The sequence below is a fragment of the Carassius auratus genome, chromosome 41 (genome assembly GCF_003368295.1).
Source record: "Carassius auratus strain Wakin chromosome 41, ASM336829v1, whole genome shotgun sequence".
NCBI classification, from domain to species: Eukaryota; Metazoa; Chordata; class Actinopteri; order Cypriniformes; family Cyprinidae; genus Carassius; species Carassius auratus.
In genome coordinates, this window is record NC_039283.1 from 5,164,609 (window position 1) to 5,187,107 (window position 22,499).

Genomic DNA, 22,499 nt, shown 5'->3' on the forward strand with positions numbered 1-22,499 from the left:
TTGTCAATATATATATATATATATATATATATATATATATATATATATATATATATATATATATATATATACAGTATATTGCTATTATAGAGGTCTTTGATCATCAAGAACCTCCACCCTCTGAAGTCCTCCCTGCTGTAGAAGAGCAACTGGAGCAGGACGTCCTCCAACATAAGGACATCCACACTCCAGTTAGTTTGACTGAAGAGGACAAGGCGGAAGAGCTGGACAAGGGTACGATTACTGCCATAATCTAAAACAATACACACATTCTCAGTTTTTCAACGGTTTGCCTAAATGAAGAACCACTCTAATTTGAGTATATTTCATTCATATTATTTATGTGATTTCATATTATTGTTATTCCCCTCTTTAGATCAGACTTCTCTACAGCAAATTGTAGAGATTCATGATCTTTGAGAAGCTCCAGCCTCTGAAGTCTTTCCTGCTCCCGAGGACCAGCTGGAGCAGGACGTCCTCTAACCTCAAGATGTCCACACTCCAGATAGCTCGTCTGGAGAAGATGAAGCAGAGGAGGCAAACAACAGTATGTATAAATACAATGAGAATTACAAAATGTGTTTCAAAATTCTAAAATGCATGAAAAATTTATGCTCAACATTCGTTCATCTTTTAATAGACCACATTTTTTGGCTATATGAATTTCGATCACAAGCTGGGTGAAAGAGGCTATGTGCATGCAGGAACTCGATGCAAGGATGGCCTGAAGGTTTCTTTCTTTTTTTTACAAACCTTTCCATACCTGTTCAGTATTCATGACAGGAATGATCTCTGTGCACATGCTAAGTGTTTATTCCTTGTTTTGTTGATCAGGTGGCTCTGAAAATGGCTGACAAGACACCAGATATGCCATATACAGTATCAGAGTTGTAAGTTGCCTGTACTCTATATTATGGCTTCTTGGTCACTGTTTTTAGTTTCTAACATCTTATATTATTGTTAATCTGAGAAAGCAACTGCATCTAAGCATCATATGTTCTTTCTTTTAGCCTGGTCATCCCAGACGGCTCCCCATAGAGATCGGCCTGACACTCATGGCCAATAAGGGCCCCAGCGTTTCACAGATAATTAAACTCCTGGACTGGCAGGATGACCCGGACCACTACATCATGGTCTTTGAGCGGCTCATGCCTAGCATGAGCATGTTTAACTTCATGAAGCTCCGACAAAAGCTTGATGAGAAGATGGCACGACATGTTATGTGGCAGGTCAATCGTGCCACTAACATTTGCTGCGAGCGTGGCGGTTTCCATCGTGATATTAAATTGGAGAACCTCCTGGTGAATAATTTTTCCTTCCTGGCCACCACCCTATTAGAACAAATCTTAAACATAATGTACCACTTGAGAACCACAGATTTATGATAAATTAATGATTCAGTCTTGCATTTATTCAAATCAGATAAAAGCTCTTTAAGAAAATGATCGCCTCAGAGAAGTAGCACAACAGATATTTTAGTTTTAAATAATTTAATACTTTTTAAAATTATTTGGTTTACTACATTTGACCTGTGTATCACACTAAACATACAAAATAACAAGAAATAGTTAATCCATAATCCATTAAATGATGCACTGACAGTGTAACAGTGACCCTTCTATGTGAATGGAGAGCAGAACACTGGGGTACGGCTCAAACTACCCAACAACAGATGGAGGTCAATTGTGTACAGCACCTAAAACACCCTTTACACTATTAACATCTTTTCAGGTACACTTGAACACAATTTCAACTCATTTAAATGTTTTTGTACAGCAGGTCAGAAATAATGGAGATATTTAGATACAAACATTTAGAAACAAATCAAACTCCCGGTTATCTCACTTGTGTGTTAAATGAAAAGAGGAGAATCGCTAAAATCAATGAATACACGGCAAAGTGCCAAGATTCTCGTAATTGCACCAGGATTACAAATAGCTAGGTAGTCAGAGATCTGGATTTCAGTCGGACAGTTGTGTTTTATCACGATTGTTTTCAGGAAGATTGCTGTAGCCATTGAGCTCCGGCTGCTCGTATATTATTTCCTACAAACATCCTGGAACACAAAAGCTACGTCCAAGTGAAAATGCACCACCAACAATTCTGTATTAAACATTAAAATTTGTTTCAATAAAAATAAAAAATGACAAGAATAAAACCCTACAGGCATAAAAAAATATTCCTCTTTTTGTTTTCATGATACATTTCAAGTACACTAAAAGTTTAATTCACATCAAGTATAGAACATCTCAAAGCAGAAGCACTAAATTCACTCACATCATAAGCTTGAGTTAAACTATGTGTTTGACACGGATACACTGTGCACTGCAGCTCTTTAGGGAAATTGATTCTCATGTATTTTGTGCAGAGATTCCTCCTCTGAATGTAAACTGAGCTCCAAGCTCGTCTTTAACTATTTGCAGCATGTTACCACAGACACACATCCAAGTGATTGTTCACATTCACAATAATAATATGAAATCAGTGCTGAGGCAGCATAGAATATTGCAAGTTCAAACGCTTGAGACACATTTGTATTCTGTACAGTATGTACACAATATCTGTGCTCTGTGTCTCTCTCCCCTCCACTGAGTTGGGTCAGGGTGGATCTGTGTGGTTTTGGATGGGCTTGGTAGAGTTTCTTTGGGATTTTGAGTTTCAAGAATTGCACTTCACTTATTTTGTATCACTTAGAAGACTTTAAGAAAGATAAACAACCCATCCAAAAGCCCTGAAACATGCAGTATGTTTAACTGGTACAATTATGTTTTTAGTTATATAGCTTTTTTAATGTTTATATACTAATTGATTCCTGTAGTATTTTATTGCACTTTGATAATGCAATTAAATTTTCTTCAGAAATGTGTTCATCATCTAACACTATTGTTTGTTACAGGAATATTTATCAGTTAGACATCTCCGATACTCTAGTGTACTACCAGTGGGGGAAAAAAGGAAGCTTGTCATTGCCAAATTAAAAATCCTTCAAGGACTACAACTCCTAACCTTCAGTCCAAAACAATCACGCAGTAATAAATATTGCATTAAAAAGAATTGAGCACTATTATGTACAAGTAAAATTAATCTCACATTTGAATGTGAAACTATTGAATCAATTTAGCTGTTCTGTAATGGCAGAAGAAATTAATTTTAGAGAAATTTTGAACTACATTTGATGTTGAGGGATGTGCATTTTATCAGGAATATTAAGAGTATTAACACAATTATTCCACAGGATCATCACAGAAAAAAAAAACATGCAAAATTGTGCTTTTAGGTTTACATCAGCTTATTGGGACTCTTATTGTCATAATTGTACCTTATTTGCCCCTAAAAATGTATAGTAGTAACTAAAGTGTATATATTACTATTCTTAGGTACAAATATGCACCTTTTGGGGGTAGATAAAGTATAAATGGGTCCTTTTATGGGTTACCTTCCCATTAACAAGCAACTGTACCCCCTAAATGTAAAATTTTTGCATTTTTGTTTTCTGACAGTGCACAACAATAAGAAGGCTGATAGCCATAACAGCGCTAATACTTAGAGAAACCTGTAGAACACAAAATCTGTGCGTTTTTTTATCTGAGGGTTGCAGCAATTTCAAACACCAACAGCACTTCGATTGACACTAATGGGTCCATCTTCAAGTATTCTTAATGATCAAGGAATAATCATAAATAACATTAGAAGGGTCTCCAAATTGGGAATAACTGATCCCTTTTATGATCTTGAATGACCGTGACTCATTTTCTCTTTCACTGCCTGGATTTGCAGATGTGTTTGTCTCCACAATGCATATTTTTGATGTATGTATTGATTTCTAAAGGAGCTAAACTGGACCAGAGAAGGTTTGCCTCAAAGATGATGTAGATGAACCCGGTGATGAAAAATCTCGGCCAGCTCTGACTCTCTTGTTTTTCTTCTCTCTTGCCCTCAATCTCCATTCATCTCCATCACCTTTTCTGTGAGGATTTCCCGGAAAGTCGAAAGCTGCTTCATCTGCTCTGTCTGCATCGAGTGTCTTCTCATCAGTTTCTTCTTCATCTTGAAGTCTGGTCCACGTTTTGGGGATGTTGGCGCAACCGGCAGCAGGATCTTGCTCCCAGAGTGAACGGGAGATGTGGGCTTTCCATTGGCTCGGATATCAGGAATTGGTCGCTGAGGGTTGACGTTGAGAGGAGGAAGGAACCCAGGTCTTGTGTGGGAGATGTGGTCCAAAAGGAGAGTGCCTGATCCCCGCCGTTCCAACAGTCCTGTTGGACGTCGCCGCATTGTGATAGGAGACACAGAGTTGGGAATGCTCTCCAGAGACTCTCGAGAAGAGCTGGTGAGCAGCGACAAGGGAGAGGCATTGTACTTGCGGCGCTCCACTGAGACACGTCCAGAATCTGGAGATCCGGGGATGGAGGCAGGGCACAGGTGGGTGTCCGACTCGTAGTGTTCCATGCGGGTGAGTTTGGGGTGTGGTAAGCCACGGATCCCCGTCGGTGCCTGAGCAACATTGTCCTGAGTCTCAGGGGCCGTGTTTCTACGATACAGTGACTGATGCTGATGGACTTTATCCGCCCAGGAAGAGCCACACAAGGCTGCATAGTCTTCCGAACAGGACCGGTCCATCAGCTTTGGAGAAGATGGGTCATGGGTCTCAATACTGTGCCTTCGGGACAGGAGAGGTCTACCTGGACCAGAAACTGTCATCCCATTCATCTCCGAAACCAACTTGTCCTCCTCTGTTAAATCACCCTCTATCCGCTCTGCTCTCTCAGCAAGAACAGAAGGAGCCACCAGACCCCATGGTTCAGAGTTGAGTCTTTTCAGAAGCTTACGAGGTGGTGGTCTCCTCTCCCCTTGTGGTCTGCTGGAGGGTAGTGGGAGTACTGAAGTCATGGCGAAGCTGAAGATACCTTCCTCCTCCTCACCGGGGGCAGAGCCAGAGGTATGGATCTCCACCTCAGATGGAGACATGCAAGCAGGGGAGAGCTTGTCCACTATACCCGGAGAAGGTGGGGAGTTCAGGTATTGTTTGGTCTTTTTAGTACCAGAGGGAGATGTATCGGTAGTAATTATGATAACCTCTTTACCTTTGGCTTTGCAGGCATCCAGCAGAACCTGGAGAGTATCCCTGTCACCCTTATTGATGGCGTGTACAAGTGCTGAGGCCCCAGAGTAATCCTTCAAGCTGGGATCAGCGCCGTTTTCCAGTAGCAGTGACACCACCTCTTTGCCTGCCTGTTCTGCACACGCATGCATCAGGGCAGTCCGACCTGATTTGTCGGGGATGTTCGGGTCTGCTCCCTTCTCAAGCAGGTACCGCACCATTCTCTGCCGGTTCTGTGGTTCATCGTATCCTGCCAGACAGGCCGCTATTATGGGCGTCTCCCCTCGCTCGTTCCCTTCATTGATATAGGCTCCGCCCTCCAGGAGGAGGCGAGTGAGGCGGAGTTTACCTTGGAATACTGCCTTCAGAAGAGCATTGCCCTCTGTGTGCAAGGCCCCTCCATCACCCATGATGTCTCGCTGTCCACCTCGAAAATCCCAGAACCCCTCTCCTCCTCCGGCCTCAGAACTGTTGGGACATCCCAGCTCAGACTCTGGTGAACCTGGAATGAAAACAAATAAAAGTGATTTATCATGGGTGTTGTTTTACATTTGACTATGGACCTTTTTCACATTTCTGGGTTTCTCAGTAGCGGAAGTCACCATAGTTGGGTTAACTTAAAGAGCAGTAAATGGGAGAGTACCACAAATATATTTTTGCATTTCCATTTGCTGAAATAGCAAAAGTAAAACTTCTCAATAGTGTTTTCATAACTTTTAATAAAAGATAAAAATTGTGAGAGACTGATAACGGCAGTCAGAAGAGAGAACAATAAAATTTACCATCTCTCCCATAGACGCTGCATTTCAAAACACCTTTGCATTATCATTAACGTTTTTTTTTTTTTTTTTTTTTTAAGTAAAGGTGACATAATACAAATAATAATGTTATAAATACACATAATTAAATAAAAATACAAATATGAAAAACTTTTGAGGATTTACAATGCTAATGACCGTTAAACACCTCATAACAGACTTGTGAAAAGGGACCATTGCTAAAGAAGACTCCAAAATCAGAGACACTGATCTGGCACCAAGTTTCCACAAATTTAGTCTGTCTATCTGTCTGTCTGTCTGCCTGCTTGCCTGTATGTCTGTATGTCTGTCTGTCTGTCTTTCTGTATTTCTGTGGGTCTGTCTATCTATCTATCTATCTATCTAACTATCTATCTATCTCTTTCCTTTTTTTAAAATGAGGCTTTGTAAAGCCAACATTTAAACATTCAACACATTTTAGTCTGAAATCTAAAATTATTTTGATCAGATTCAAAACCTCATTATCCACAGCACACAAAACTCTCTAATTTATCTATACTGTCTCACTAGTAACATTTAACTATGAGCTTAAAGCATTAACTAAAATGAATGTATACAGCCTTATTGTAAGGTGTTGCCATCTTACTCGGTTGTGTTCTGAACACAGTGTCTTGTGGACTGACACTTGTACCACCCTGTACTCTTAAACACAGTCTCCTCTCTGTCTTTTCTGTAATGAAGGCAGGAGAGAGATGATAATGGTCTAGTAAAGAAAAGGAAATGTAATTCCGGAGTGGTGCAAAGAGCATCAAGACATGTAACGAGCTCAGTCAGCTCTGCAAATGTACAAATCATTTATGACATGCATTCATCTTACACACAGATACCAGGCATTTACTAACACAAAAATTATGTTGTTTGAAATTATTTTTCATTTGTTATCAGATATATTACAATTGCAAGGTACGGTAAATAAACCATAATTCAAATGCTTAACAATTGTTCTTGAGAGAACAGGATTTTGTTTGGACTGAAAAAAAAAAAGTGCTAGTTATAATGTGAAACATAATCATAATACCTAAAATATCCCATGCTTTCGGGTGCACATTCACCCTCAATCAGAAACATTCCCATCATGCAATCCTTTAGCTATATGGAACATAGGCCATCAGATCATTACACTAACTATCTTGGTAACATGATTAGAACAAACGACAGGGGGTTTGGCAGGAGGGCATCCGTTCCAATAATAGCATAATTAACATGCTGCATCCTTCAAAATCAGCTTGAACCAATTTGAAATTCATTGAGCCCAAAGTCACATAGTATACTGATATAAGCACTGTGAGGACAAAGCTCTGCCTCTTCTCAAACAGAAACTGAGCTACATAAACCGGGAGGAAAGGTGAATGAAATTGGTTTGCCTTTAAGTTGGCGGTCATGTATTGTCACGGAGAGTTGTCAGGGAGGTTCAGCTATGGATGCTGGTGACGTTAAGAGAGTTATTATCTGCACAAGGTCAAAAAACGAACATGTTACATATTGTATTTTCTTGCTTTTTATGTTCATATTCCTTCACAGTCGGATTAACTGGAGACAATGAGACCTATATTCTTCTATATATAATTTGTTTGATTTATTTGTCTTCCTCTAGCTCAATGCACTCCTGAGCATGATTATAAAGCAGAGACCTATGCAGGCCCAGGACAACACATTATGGATAACAGCCCATTACAGTATAGATAATTATAACGTTTGACAAACTATTTATCAAAGAACCCTGAAAAAAATGTATCACAGTTTCCACAGAAATATAAAGCAGCAACTGCTTCGACATTGGTGGTTATAATCAGTGTTTCTTGGGCACCAAATCAGCAGATTAGATTGATTTCTGAAGAATCATGTGACACTGAAGACTGGAGTAATGGCTACTGAAGATTCAGCTTTGTATCAATTACAATACTATTTTTGATCGAAAAATGCAGCATAGGTGTGCATAAGAGACCTCTTTACAAAACATTAAAAAAATAATAATAAATAAATACATAAACATTTATTGTTTTGCCTAATAAATTGACATTCTTATATACAATGCATTTACCTGTGCTTTGACAGGCTTTAAATAGCTGATAAATCTCTAGGAAGTGATGATTCCTGTGTTGCACCCAGTGCTGCTTTACAAAACACTGCATATATCATCTGCATATGCCAGGATCTGTGGTTTAAAAGAAATGGCCTGAGGATGGAAAAATACATTTTTCCTTTAAACCTTTATATATTTACATTATATTGTAACTTGACCTCAACAACCATCCCTAAAATCGACCAGCCCCCAAGAAATAGAGTCAGTGCTTCCTACTCTATCTCTGGCGATGTGAAGAACATTGGGAACGTCAAGAGTGTGTACAATCTGTGCAGAATTAATATCCTCCTGAAACACACCAACACACCCACCGAACCCAAGCTGCTCCTCCTGCCTGCCTTCTTAAGGAATTCTCTGTGATTTCTGAGCCAGCTCAGCCCAGAAAAGCAAGAGGAATGCTGTTTTTGCATACTGATTATGGGAAGTATAGAGGAACATTGATAAAAGAACTGTACTTTGAAAATGTAATCGCAAAAAAATCCATCTTTAAGAGACTGGGGTCTCCAGGATTCGAGACGGTGAGGTTAATCTCCTGTCTCACACACACACACGGTGCAGCATGGATGACTCATCTCCATGATAGACTCACTAGAGAGATGTGGCGGACATCATCTCTCAGGAGATCATCCTGCTGAAACCCACAGGCCTCCTTACATGCATCCTGACCTGACATGTGCATTGTGACCAGTATGTTTTAGATGATCCAGAGAGAATTAAAGGGGAAAAAAGGAAAAAAGGGTGGATGGGGAGTCTTCATTTAGGGTATGTTTAAATGACAATGATGTATTAAAAATGGAAAAGCTTTTACTTTGCGTTTTAAAACGTTTAGATGAAAACATTGTCAAAATGATTCCAATTCAAACATATCTGTGAGAACAGGTTTAAAAAAAATAAATAAACCGAGACAATGACAATTCAAAAACCTGCAAGTGGAGATTTGTTTTCAAAGGTTTGCATTTTCAAGCCCCCAAAACATAGTTAGTGTGTAACAAATGACTTTGTATACTGATAATATTGTTGGCATTGTGATTGTTGGCTTAATAATAATAATTCCTTACATTTATATAGTGCTTTTCTAGGCACTCAAAGCACTTTACATAGTCAGGGGGTATCTCCTTATCCACCATCAGTGTGCAGCATCCACCTGGATGATGCAACGGCAGCCATATTGCGCCAGAATGCCCACCACACACCAGCTTACTGGTGGAGAGGAGACAGCGTGATGAAGTCAATCAGCAGATATGGGGATTGTTAGGAGGCCATGATGGTCAGGGGCCAATGGGCAAATTTAGCCAGGATGCCGAGGTCACACCTCCACTCTTTTCTGGGATTTTTACTGACCACAGAGAGTCAGGACCTCGGTTTAACTTGGCATCTGAAAGACAGTGCTTGTTGACAGTATAGTGTCCCCATCACTACACTGGGGCGCTAGGACCCACACAGACCACAGGGTGAGCACCCCCTGCTGGCCTCACTAGCACCTCTTCCAGCAGCAACCTAGTTTTCTCAGGAGGTCTCCCATCCAGGTACTGACCAGGCTCAGCCCTGCTTAGCTTCAGTGGGAAACCGGTCTTGGGCTCCAGGGTGATATGGCTGCCAGCTTATGCACTATATTTTAACTTGCTTAGAATAAAAGCGTCTGCTAACTGCATTAAATTAATCTGTTAATTTCAAGACCTTTATTTTGAAGTTTAATAGTATTCCTCTTGTCTGTGAACATAGTTTACAGAGTTCTTTGCTTAATCATTGGTCTGTAAAAACATTCCTCATGTTTCCCTTGTCTTTGGTCAAGTAATCAGTTTCACAGTGAAACTCACAATGTTTTATGATATTAAGAACTAAAGTGCAGTTTATTTTGTGATTTTCATTTCAATTTAGATTGAACAGTTGAACAGTTTCCTATGTAGACAGCTTTTTTTGGTTTTATAGCAGAGCTAATGTATATAGATATATGTATAAAATATGCATACTCCAGCATCTGTGATTTGTAAATAATAAATTGTACTCTAATGTAATTTGCATACTTTATAGATACTCTAGAACCACAACTGTTATTTATACACAGATTGATTAAACAAGCAACACCTGGTACGATTCAGGGAGAGATTGAGAACACTACATTTGCTGATGTTTTTTTGCAAATTGACTTATGTTGCATTGAAGGTATACACTTGATCAGTTTTGTCTTTAACCCCATAAAACACAGGCACAAAACAACTTCAGAATAAGGTCTTGGTGCTTTATATATAAAATAAATTTCAATAAAAGAATCTTTGCATTCTGTAGATAAAGGTTCTTCTCAGAACTATTGATGCAAATAAAGAACCTTTATTTTTAAGAGTGAACTTGTTTGCAGCTATGTCTGAATTCACTCTGAATTCATGGCTAAATAACCATTAGGCAAATGCTGCAGATGATTATGCTTAATAATTTGAGAGAAACTAGAAACATGATCTATGGATTTATTGATGCATATCAAACAGCTTTATGACTTCCATAACTGATTTTGTTATTTTCCTGTTAATCACTGTAAAGTTGACACAATCTATGTTTAAAGCACTGTAGAAATAAAGGTGACTTGACTTTACTCATTTTCTCTTGCATCCATTATGTATTGAAGGATGTCAGGATGACCAGTCAATATTTGATGTGTAAATATATCAGATATTTCCTACACTGTTTGAACAAATGCATCCAATTTTATTCACTTGAAAAATGACAGAAGCAGACTGCCCAAAGATTGAATCTGACAGATAAATTGGATTTATGTGCCATCTGATCAAAGCTTTTGTCCTTTCCAGAATTCCCTATGGATCTTTGAGTGTGTACACATCAGTGTAGTGGAGAGCCATTCGACATGACCAAAATAAACATGCCAATTTCGCAGCATGTTGAATAGCACTTGCAGAGGGTCTGCATTTCAGCACCCCACGGGTGGAGGGAGGTGACATACCGAGCTGTCTAGCTGGGACAAATTGTATCTAATTCTCCATGCTTTTACTGACAGAAGATGGAAATGAATAGCATGTCTTCAATCTCACGCCTCTGAGAGCCCCCACCCCTGGCTTTGTGTTTTACAGAACAACAGTGTGTGTATGACTCAAGGCTACATTGGGGCCCATGACTAGAAGGGGCTGCGCAGTCAAGCGTTATTGCCCCACCGAGAGTGCCGTGGTGCCTTTGAGCCACTGTTTGCTTCATTAGATCACACGGATCGAGGAAGGTCCAATCACTTTTACAGCAGCTGAGTGAAATGCATCCATCAGTGTTGCACCGATGACCCTTTGACCCAGTCACATCAGAACCGCTGAGGCAATTCATTTTTCATATTGGCAGCTTCAAAGAGAACCATCCTGCAGAAGGGCAATGAGATTATCTCTTTCATACTAAGTGTCCTAAGCGATCCTGCCATGTCCTCTGAACTGTTGTACATTTATTCCGTATTGTTACTGTGGCATGTTTAGGTCCTGCTGTCATTTTTAATTCCTTACATGTCGTGCCAAGTTAATTTTTCTTCTACACTTGGTCTTTAATGAGATGAATGACAGCTAAACCACTTGACTTGACTAGACTGAGTGTTCAGTGATTTACAGAGCTGAGACTGAAATTCTCCAATTCAGAGAGCAATCTGTCTCCTTTCACATAACTGCACACAATCGCATACCACTGCATTCTTCACTGCCCTCGAACAGCAGATCTGAGAAATAAAAAAAGGTTTTATGCAGACAGGAAAGCGACTTCATGTGATCAATGCAGAAATACGATTATTTATATACTGTCCAACATATAGGGGATACATCATGCATTTAGGATCATTATGTTTGTTTTTACCATTGTGATATCTCATTGAACAGTAAAAATATTGTCCAATTATTTTATTTTATTGTAAAAACGAAACAAATTGTGCAACAAATAATATATGAGCATAATGAATAAAAACTTAACATCTTTTTTTTTTCACATGGCATTCATAACTTAGTATTTTATATTACAATAATGAGAACTGGGGTGTAAGATGTACTTAACTGTCAAGAAAATCAAGAATCCTAACCATTCTAAAAATAGGCTTCATTTTCTATATGCAAAATACAATTACTTTTGTGGAGTGAAGTATGACTAGGGCATCTTTTTGCATTTTTTGTGAGCTTCTCCTACATACCTTATCTACTAAAAGAATGTATGCATCATAGTATTTACACAGTGCTTCAATAAACTCCAAGATTACCATGGTACATGTCCAAAAACATGGTATTGCCATTGCTGTTCAAAAACCTTGTTAACAGCATATTCATTCCAGTACAATGATATTATTTTCTTCTAATATAAACAAGTAACATGTTTTGATTCTGCAAGTGGAAATTTTGTTTAAAACATACTGAATGCTTTTTATATGTGTCGCTGTCCGCGGTGCTGAATGTCATTCGCAAAGCGGAGCAGATACAGATTTTGAAGCGTTACAGACCCGACTCACATCTCCAGCTGCAAATATCTTCAGCTCAGGACTATTTTTAGTCTTAAAGCATCAAAATTGGCGTCTATTCACGTCAGCTCTCTGCCTGACGCAAAGCTTCAGCGTCCACAAATGAACTTCCAAACAGCAGACACACACTTCAAGCTTCTGTTAGAGCAAACTTGCACCAATCACCACATAAACGCTCAAATTGTAAGTTTTTGTCAAGTGAAAAAAAATGCACATTGCAGCAGCATTAATATCAGTCTTAAATCGTCTCCTGTAGATATCCAGCAAATCTTCAGTGATCTTTTTAAAAAGCGTCTCGAGGAAATGCCAGCAGACATTCAGTGTAACTGAGAATCCGAATTGCGGTGCATGAATTCGCAACGAACGCTCATAAAGCCTTATGAACAGCTGCAGCCACATGCACATCGGTCCTCCAACTCACACCTAAAATAAGCAACCAGCAACCATTTCTGATCAGCGCACATGCCAACAGAAAATCGTTAGCATGCTTCACAACATCGAAAGACTCGAATATTGCTCTAAGTAGTTTGCTGCGTAAATAATAAGAAAGACCGTGCAATGGAATGTTAATATATCTCTTCAATTATGACCACGCTCAGTTGAGAATAATACAAAATTAAAATGAAATAATAATAATAAATGTTATCTTAAACATGACAAGCATTTTGAAAGCAAAATTTGCAAGAGAGTATCTTGACAGAGTCTCACCGTGTATCTGCGGTATTCACTCCATCAGAGCGGGTGATTTTAGCCCGAGAATCCAGCTGCTGTCTGCTGATCCCCGTGTCTTACACCCCCCACATCATCTCTCCTCCCGCAACCGAGAGTTTGGGAGACTCTGCGGGGGCGTGGAGTGGGCAGTGAGCTGATGCGAGGCTCCCACGATCACGCACAGACGCACTGATGTCCAGCTTCACCGAGCAAACACTGACTGACGGACTGACTGACTGTTCACATGCACCGCTTGCGGTGAATTTATTAGATTATTTCAGTTCTTTGATCATTTTAAGTTTATCATTGTATGATTCCCTGATATTATTTATTGATTTATATTATTTTATTGGTATTTTTTATGCACCCATGCATCTGTGCCATAGTGTGCTGTTTCTCACAAGCAGATGAAGATATTTGATGCAGAAAATGTAAATGAGTTTAATAATAATAACAGTTTTGTCTACGAAATAGACTAAATTTAGCTTGTTGTGATTTGATACATGAAAACATTTAAGCATTGTGTGTATTCGCTTTACATGCATTGCCAAGTTAAGGCTGCTCAGAGCAGGCTCTAAATTCCTGCTTAAAGGCGCAATGGCGCATTAAACCCATGCAAAATATAAAATATGCCTGCCTTGACCCACTTAAGTACCCTGTTATGAATGTAAATGATGCAGCATTGGTGCAGCCTGTTGTTGTCATGACAGAGCATTTATTTTAGAATTTAGCATGTTCTATATTCATAATTTTATTTTTGAAGTACTTTAATGACATACTTGTGCAATCTTTGTAAATGCATGTATGCAGCCTCCATGTCAGCTTTGCAGAGTAAAGAAGGCATGTATTAGGTCAATTTAACATTTAAGCTAAAATGCACTTAACACACATTTTTAGAGGAGCATATTCTCCCTCAACACAAATCTGGATTTTTGCTTGACTTTTTTTTATTTTTTTGGGGTCTAAATATATATCAAGGCCCTCTCTGCAAGAAAGCAGGGGGTGTGAAACAATTCTCAGACTGCATAAATACTAATTCAGTGACTATAGCTATTATTGAACACTGTTTCTATGGCAACTGATTCAGTGGATTCCAACAGAAGCGTTCCCACGGTGACATGCACATGCTGCAGGAGAGAGAGAGAGAGGTTATAGTATGTATGCGCTCTAATTCTACATGTTTAGGTTTAAATTATAGTTTGAATATTATATCCCAATACTTCAGTTAATGTTTTTAGGTTTTATGTTATGTTATGTTTTGTTTAAACAAGGTTACCTTTTTGAAATCAGCACATGCCTAATTTCTGTCTCTCATACTCACACACATAATTTCTGATTTTGACGGGGGAGGCTGTGAGTCAGCAATATCATGGTTAGTTTTCCTTTCATTGTTTTTTTTATCTCCTTCTCTCTCTCTCTCTCTCTCTGTCTTTTTTTTTTTTTTTTTTTTTTTTTTTTTTACAAATGCAGATTTTGGCTGAACTTCAACTGTTCTCAGGTTTTCCAGAAAAGCATAGTGCTGTGAGCAGCTTCACCCAAACAGATGGGAATGGAACTGCAGTGATAAATTATTGGTGCTTTTGGACTTTTAGAAAGAAAAAAAAGCTTTTTTCACTCTGATTATTTTATAACCTTTGTCAAATAACAATCATGGACACACATCAGAAGAATTGTGTGATTTATATTTTTATATTTATACTTTTATATTTTTTAAGTATCCTATAAACACATTTAAATAATATTTCCACACTTTTTCTTCACAATATGACAAAATTATAGCTTGATGCACAATAAAATATGTAATGTCTACACAACACATGTAATGTCAAGCTTGCTCTTCCCCAACACTTGTTTGTTCCTGGCAACCAAGTTCATTAACTTTTAGGAAAACTTTATTATGAGAAATTACATTTAACCGTGGGCCAGTCATAGATTTTTGGATGAAGAAAAAAAAAAACGATTTTACCATGTTTCATAGTAAATAATTCAACTTTTTTAGATAACAGTTTCAAACGTAATAATTTTTTATTTATTTATGTTTTTATTGTTAGTTTTAATTCAAATCAGCCCTTGGAATATAATAAAAATGAACAAAAAATCTTATTTTTTACAATGGTCAGCCCTCAGAGCAGTTCCAATAAACCCTTTTAATATTATTATTATTAGTTCTGCATGACGGAAGTGCTAAAAAACGCTAAAAATGGCCTTCACTTGTCTCTATTGAGTTCCAATGGGGTCGCTGTGTCAATTTCTTTTACTGTCTATGATAAATACCTAGACGCCTCATTGGCCGCTCGACCGCACGTCAACGTCGCCGCCATATTGGAGCGGGCAACTCTCATAACTCTCACATCAGGACAGAAGAAAACATACTTGACTCATCGACTGATTGGACACCTACAAACCGTCACACGATAATAAAAACAGACTCCGAAGTGCTGATCTGAATCAACAGAGTCGCGAACAGGCTCCGAAGTCCCGATCTGAATCAACCGAGTCGCGAACAGTCTCCGAAGTCCCGATCTGAATCAACAGAGTCGCGAACAGGCTCCGAAGTGCCGATCTGAATCAACCGAGTAGCAAACAGGCTCCGAAGTGCCGATCTGAATCAACCGAGTCGCAAACAGGCTCCGAGGTGATGATCTGAATCAACAGAATCGCGAACCGGCTCCGAAGTGCCGATCTGAATCAACAGAGTCGCGAACAGGCTCCGAAGTGCCAATCTGAATCAACCGAGTCGCGAACAGACTCCGAACAGGCTCCGAAGTCCCGATCTGAATCAACAGAGTCGCGAACAGTCTCCGAAGTCCCGATCTGAATCAACCGAGTCGCGAACAGGCTCCGAAGTGCCGATCTGAATCAACCGAGTAGCAAACAGGCTCCGAAGTGCCGATCTGAATCAACCGAGTCGCAAACAGGCTCCGAGGTGATGATCTGAATCAACAGAATCGCGAACCGGCTCCGAAGTGCCGATCTGAATCAACAGAGTCGCGAACAGGCTCCGAAGTGCCAATCTGAATCAACCGAGTCGCGAACAGACTCCGAACAGGCTCCGAAGTCCCGATCTGAATCAACAGAGTCGCGAACAGGCTCCGAAGTGCCAATCTGAATCAACCGAGTCGCGAACAGACTCCGAACAGGCTCCGAAGTCCCGATCTGAATAAACCGAGTTGCAAACAGGCTCCAAAGTGCCGCCCAACATACATTAAAAAACAAACCACTGTTTCAGAATGTGTGTTTTCTGCATGAGTGTGTGTAATGTGCATTATAGAACAAAATGTCAAGCATCGTCAAGTTTTTTACATTATTTGACTCATTAATTGAATAAAATAGAAAATTTTGAGGGAAGCGGCGGGGAATTAATGTTTATTAGTCAGGTTTTGTCTTCACAAATAAACCACTCTATTCCCAGAGAAAGAAAGAACTGAAAACTTAAATGTGTTTCTTGAGCTGAGATTGATCCAGAGGATTTTCTATCATATATATATATATATATATGTGTGTGTGTGTGTGTGTGTGTGTGTGTGTGTGTGTGTGTGAGTACATGTATATATTATACTTAAGGAGCTCATTAATTAAACACAATTTGGAACTCATGTCCACAATATTTTTGTGTTGTGTCATTAGTTGTGTCTTAATTTGATTAATAGTTAGTATTTTAAAATTACATCTCAATTTTTTTTTATTTTACTATTAATTTATTCTACATTTTTATCTATTCTGTATTATTCCACCCTTTATATTACATATTCTTCTTGCTATTATTAGCCTATTGTTGTTCAGTTATTTATTATGGTATTATTCATATTATACATAGAATTTTATAAATCTATTATATCTCATATGTTATTGTACCGTTGTACTCGCTTTTCATATTATTCACTTTACTTTAAGTTGTACTAAATATACTTTTTATTATAACATATCACTTTTACTATATTTCTACTGTGCACTGTATCAGTGCATATTTTCATTTTCACTGTATCCATAGCCTCATCAGTTACATGTGTCATTATTTGTTGTGTTATTCTGTAGGCTGTAGTGCTATCAAAATGAAAAGCAGACTTCAAGTGTGTGATTTGTATTTACTTTTTTTTATTCAATTTTCTCAACGATAGTAAATTATTAGTGTTTAAAGATGCATTATTTAGGTTTTATCCCAGTACTTCAAAGGGAATGGGCTGTGTTCTGACCTGAGACAGAAGAAAGAGAGAAAAAAAAGAAAGAAAAATGTTGGGATTGAATACAGAGAAAGCAATAATACAACTACATATCATGTAATGTACATTCAAATTGCATTACATGAATATGTCACAGTTATACTAAATTAACAGATTTGTAAACCGAAAAAATCAACAAAATCATGAAGTGAGACAAATGTGAGCTTTCAATTAATAATCTAGTCTAGGTATTTATATGTCTATGATTTGGATTTTACTGCCCAATTTTACAACATCAGTAAAATCTGAATTTCCATGAAAACAACTGCGTATAATATTCACGGATTATCCAATAAATGCTTTGCACAATGAAATGAAGTTTTAAATAGAGAGGGATTTTGGCGGAACTTTGTCTGTGAGTGAAAGAAGCGTGTTTAAATATTACATTTCGGTTTAAACAAATACATCTCAGTGTCTCAGATAATGGCAGGAAGAGGCAGAGGGCACCGCACTTTCTCTAGGCCAATGGAAATTGTCGGAATAGGTCAAGGAGAAAATCTCCCTCCATCCTCCCCTGTATGTGTTTCAAGATAGAATAAACCCTCGTCGGACTGATACGCATCGTTTTACATTACATCAATGCACTTGGCAGACGATTTTATGTTAAGCGACTTGTACTGTATTCATTGTACTTGCATTACCTGGGAATCGAACTCAGGATTTTGGCGTTGCTGGCATAAACACACTATTGTTGGAGCTACAGAAATTCTCTCCTGTCCTGTTCAACTGGTTCAAAAACATTTCTCGTATCCATCAGATATCCTTTATTAAAAGCTCATTTATATAAACATTTCGTTTAGTGGAGAGTTAACTGTCCCAGCAGGTGTTTGTTTGACCCCTGATTGTAGCCAGATGTGTATCAGCTGTCCCTCCGGACGTTTGTTTGATGTTTCAGCCCTTGGATCAGAAGCCGGTGCCTCTGCAGGTGGGTGAGGAGGCCGAGTACATGCTGGCACTCAAACGAGTTTAGACGAGCCATGAATACACTCCCCTTTTACATCCACCCTGCTGTACCCAAAACAGGTCAGTATGGGGTCAAGGATGAGCTCTGGCATCGTTAAGACATCCTGGACAAAACACTGGGTTTTTGAGACAGATACTGTATCTGTATTCAAAGTTAGACTGAGTTATTTATAAATTAATGACAATCACCATAAGTGTAAATACTCCTTTCTATAGCAATGTGTGATTATCAATTTGAAGTTATTTTGTCCTCTTGACAGATGTGGAGAGTTATTCTGACAGATACCAGAAAATGTAAACCTCTGACAACAGTCTGGAATGGAAACCAGGTGAGTGATTCACTTCAGTGCTATTTAAGTATTGTTTATATATTGTTTTAGTTTTTAATAATATTTTAAAAGAGCTTTTATTTTTAGATTTTACAGTTTTTATTTTTAATTTCTGTCATTTTGTTGCATTTTTGTGCTTCTGACATTTTTAAATAGTGTATATGTTTAGAAAAAAATTCTAAATAGCTTTAATTTATTACTTACTTACCTACTATTACTTACTGGCATAATGTTGAATTTTGATAAGCCCCTCCTTTTATTTGCCAAAAATGGGAAAACCCTGGGTTACAGTAAGATACAATACAAGTTAATTGATAAATGTTAAAATAGACAATGTTTTAATAGTATAGTTACCAGATGTAAACATTATGCTTGAATATAAATCACTTACTTATATTTTCTGTATATAGTTGCATGCAATTTTACAACTTTGTTGGCAACATTAAGCCTAAACACTAAAACTGTAAAAATCATGAAAACAACTTCACAGCTCATAATACACATTAAATGTTTTAAGTATTTAAAAAAAAAAAAAAAACTAAATATCATTTCTGAATCTATTTTTAGTTTTAGTTTTTTAGTTAGAATTTTTTTTCAGTTATTACATTTCTAATTTCAGTTAGAAATTATAACATACTGATTATAACATACAAAAATTATATATATATATATATATATATATATATATATATATATATATAATTTTTTTTTAGCTTAATTTCAATTAAAGATGTTTTCAATACTTTAAGTTAACAATATCAACATTAATTCACTTGAATGTGATACTCTACATCCATTTGCATTTTGGATTGGAGGTGTTTTCCGAAGGAGCTGCGCATGAGGGACAAAGAGACCCCTGAGAGACAGTGAGTGTGTCTGATGCTGTTAACTAGCTCTTACACTCTAATACTGGACACTGTGTTATACTGCAGTGACACCCAGTCCTGGAAGCATGTGTTTGTAAATGTGTTCTTTTTAAAGCCCTAGTAAGGGAGCAGGTGAGGCTGATGTCCTCATGAATGAGTGTGTAAAGACGTGCTTCGCTCTCTGACTCATCAACGTCTCTGGAGAAATCAGAGATATGACTCTCAGCCTCGCTGCACACACATCTCCAAAATGAAAGGATAGAGAGAAAGAGGAGATGAGAGAAGGATGAAAGTTAAGGCTTGAAGAGTGTCTGTCACCAAGAGAGAAGCGAGATTATTTTTAGTCCTTCTGTGTCTTTTGTCAGAGGAGCTGTGATCAATGAGTTGATGTTATTTTTGGAGGATGTTGCTGATGTCATTTCCACTGTCACAAACACGGTTTTGCTTATATGGTTGCAGAAAGCCCAGCTGTTCCCAGACAACCCAAACAGCCACGAGTGAACAAAGAGGAGATGATACGCATACTGGAGGTGCACAAATACCTGTTTTGGGTGCCACTGTGTAACACACTCAGAAATAAGGCGTTTTAATCTATGTTAATAAACATGTGCATATATAATGTGACAGACTGTATGTGTTTCTCTGTAAAGACTCTGGAACAGAAAGAGGAAGAGGGGAGTTCTGTTGAAGAGGAGGGAAAGAAAAAGAAGCCAGAAGAGGAAGAGGCTGAGGGAGAGGAGGAGTATGATGAAGAGGAATTTGATGATGTAAGTGACTCCTTTGTTAGGATATTAAGTCAGTATGTTTGAACAAGAAAAACAGGGAATGTAAATAAATGGTGTTTAGTTTAGAGGAAAAATTAGCCTGCAATTTAAATATTTACAGTTTTAATAAAATGTATACCTTGAATGTATTGTAAGTCACTTGGATAAAATATTCTGGTCCATTGATATGAAATATTCTTGCTTTAATACAAGATAGGATCAATTGGAAGCAGAGTTATTTTAGTATTATTTATATACTCTAATGCAAGGATTTATCAGTAACACTTTACACTAAGGTTCTCTTAGTTAACATTGGTTACTGCAATAAATAACATTAACTTACAGAGAGCAAGAAATCTTTGTTAACATTAGTTAATAGAAATTTAACTATTGTTAGTTCATGTTAGCTTAGGTCCATTAAATGATGTTAACCCTGGACCACAAAACCAGTCGTAAGTTAAACATTTTCGAAACTGAGATTTATAGATCAGTTGTAAACTTTGCAGTTGTCTTTTGTGGTCTTCAAAGTTGCCTTTGAAGATGTCCAAAATAATTCTTAGCAATGCATATTACTAATCAAACATTAACTTTTGATATATGTATGGTAGGAAATTTACAAAATATCTAAATCTATAATTTTGACCCATCCAACGTTTTTTTTTCCGCTATTGCTAAAAATATATCCCAGCGACTTAAGACTGGTTTTGTGGTCCAGGGTCACATATTTCAGTCCATCTTTATTTCAATCAATGGGTTTTAGTTAACAATAACAGATTGGTGGTATATGTGGCATGATGTTCTATGAAATAATTATTTCAACTTGTCCCTTCGTTTATTTACCAAAAAAGGGGTCAAATCTGAGTTACAGTGAGAACTTTTTTTGAGTCTGAGGCCCACGGCTGGAGGACACAGAGAAAGACACAAAGTCACAAACTTCTCTCTTTTATACATCTTAGATTTGTGAAAAAGACTAGTGAATGTTTATTTTATTATAAATTCTCGTGTCAAGTGTTTGTAAATATTCATGTTAGTGCAATTTTATGAGAGATAAAGTCACACTGTGTCAAGACTTTGTCTCAGATAGATAGATAGATAGATAGATAGATAGATAGATAGATAGATAGATAGATAGATAGATAGATAGATAGATAGATAGATAGATAGATAGATAGATAGATAGATGGATAGATAGATAGATAGATAGATAGATAGATAGATAGATAGATAGATTCCTTCATTCATTCATTAACAGTTCTGTCATGTGGCCTGTAGGGGGTGTGATACTACATTACTTAAGTACTTGTGGCACAATCATTTCTACTTACTGTTTATGTGTAAATGTGTAATCAATATTAGCACACATATCCAATAACCATACATAATTTTAAATGGGAACATTAAGTGTATAAAAATTGAGCACTTGAGAATAACATTTTTATCTTGAAATAATGAAATTGGATTTATAACCATGCACCCTTTCCTGCATTAATAACAGGACAATCTGAAATTTTATAGATATTTTATATTGTAAATAGAAACACTGCATAAATATAAAAACTTCATTTATCATGGATCAAGCACCTCAAATAAAATTTTCGATACACACACACACGCACACACACACACACACACACACACACACACACACACACACACACACACACACACATCCATATACATACATATAGTGTGTGTGTGTGTGTGTGTGTGTGTGTGTATTGAGTACCACAATAAATGTCCTTGGTTAAGCTGAATCAAAGGTCTCACTCTCATTACTTTTGATTTATTGTGTATGATTCTTTCACATTTCTGGAGTCTCATTGGACCAGATACACCTGAAAAGAATCCAAATAGAAAATGTCATGTTCATTGGAGCATATGATCAACAAAGGAGAAAGAATTGTTCTTGACGTGACTCTTCATCCCGAGAACACTCCATCAGCTGAGCAAATTTGCTGAAGATGAATTTAGTAGCTGTCTCAGGCATGCTTTACAATGGACAGGCAGAGGAATCCTTCCAGGAATAAGTCTGGGCTTTTATTCAAGGAAGCAGAAGGCTGTTCATCTCCAGTGGAAGATTACAGCAGCTGAAGATGACTGACATAAGAGCAGTCAAAAGAATGTGCCGCAGTGATACAGTATATTCACACTCAATGCCAATAAT

General features: G+C 37.7%; 1 protein-coding gene and 1 pseudogene across 1 annotated transcript; one reads left to right on the top strand and one right to left on the bottom strand.

Moving 5' to 3' along the window:
- Window positions 1-3,771: 3,771 nt before the first annotated feature.
- Window positions 3,772-13,293, bottom strand: LOC113059622 (ankyrin repeat domain-containing protein 34A-like). The gene is made up of 2 exons (XM_026228165.1): window positions 13,191-13,293; window positions 3,772-5,603 (listed from the first exon to the last, which is right to left on the bottom strand). The coding sequence occupies exon 2, from the start codon at window positions 5,509-5,511 to the stop codon at window positions 3,937-3,939; it is 1,575 nt and encodes a 524-aa protein (XP_026083950.1). The 5' UTR covers window positions 5,512-5,603; window positions 13,191-13,293; the 3' UTR covers window positions 3,772-3,936.
- A 4,543-nt stretch (window positions 13,294-17,836) lies between these two features.
- On the top strand, window positions 17,837-20,380 carry LOC113059483 (DNA-directed RNA polymerase III subunit RPC7-like; annotated as a pseudogene).
- Window positions 20,381-22,499: the final 2,119 nt, after the last annotated feature.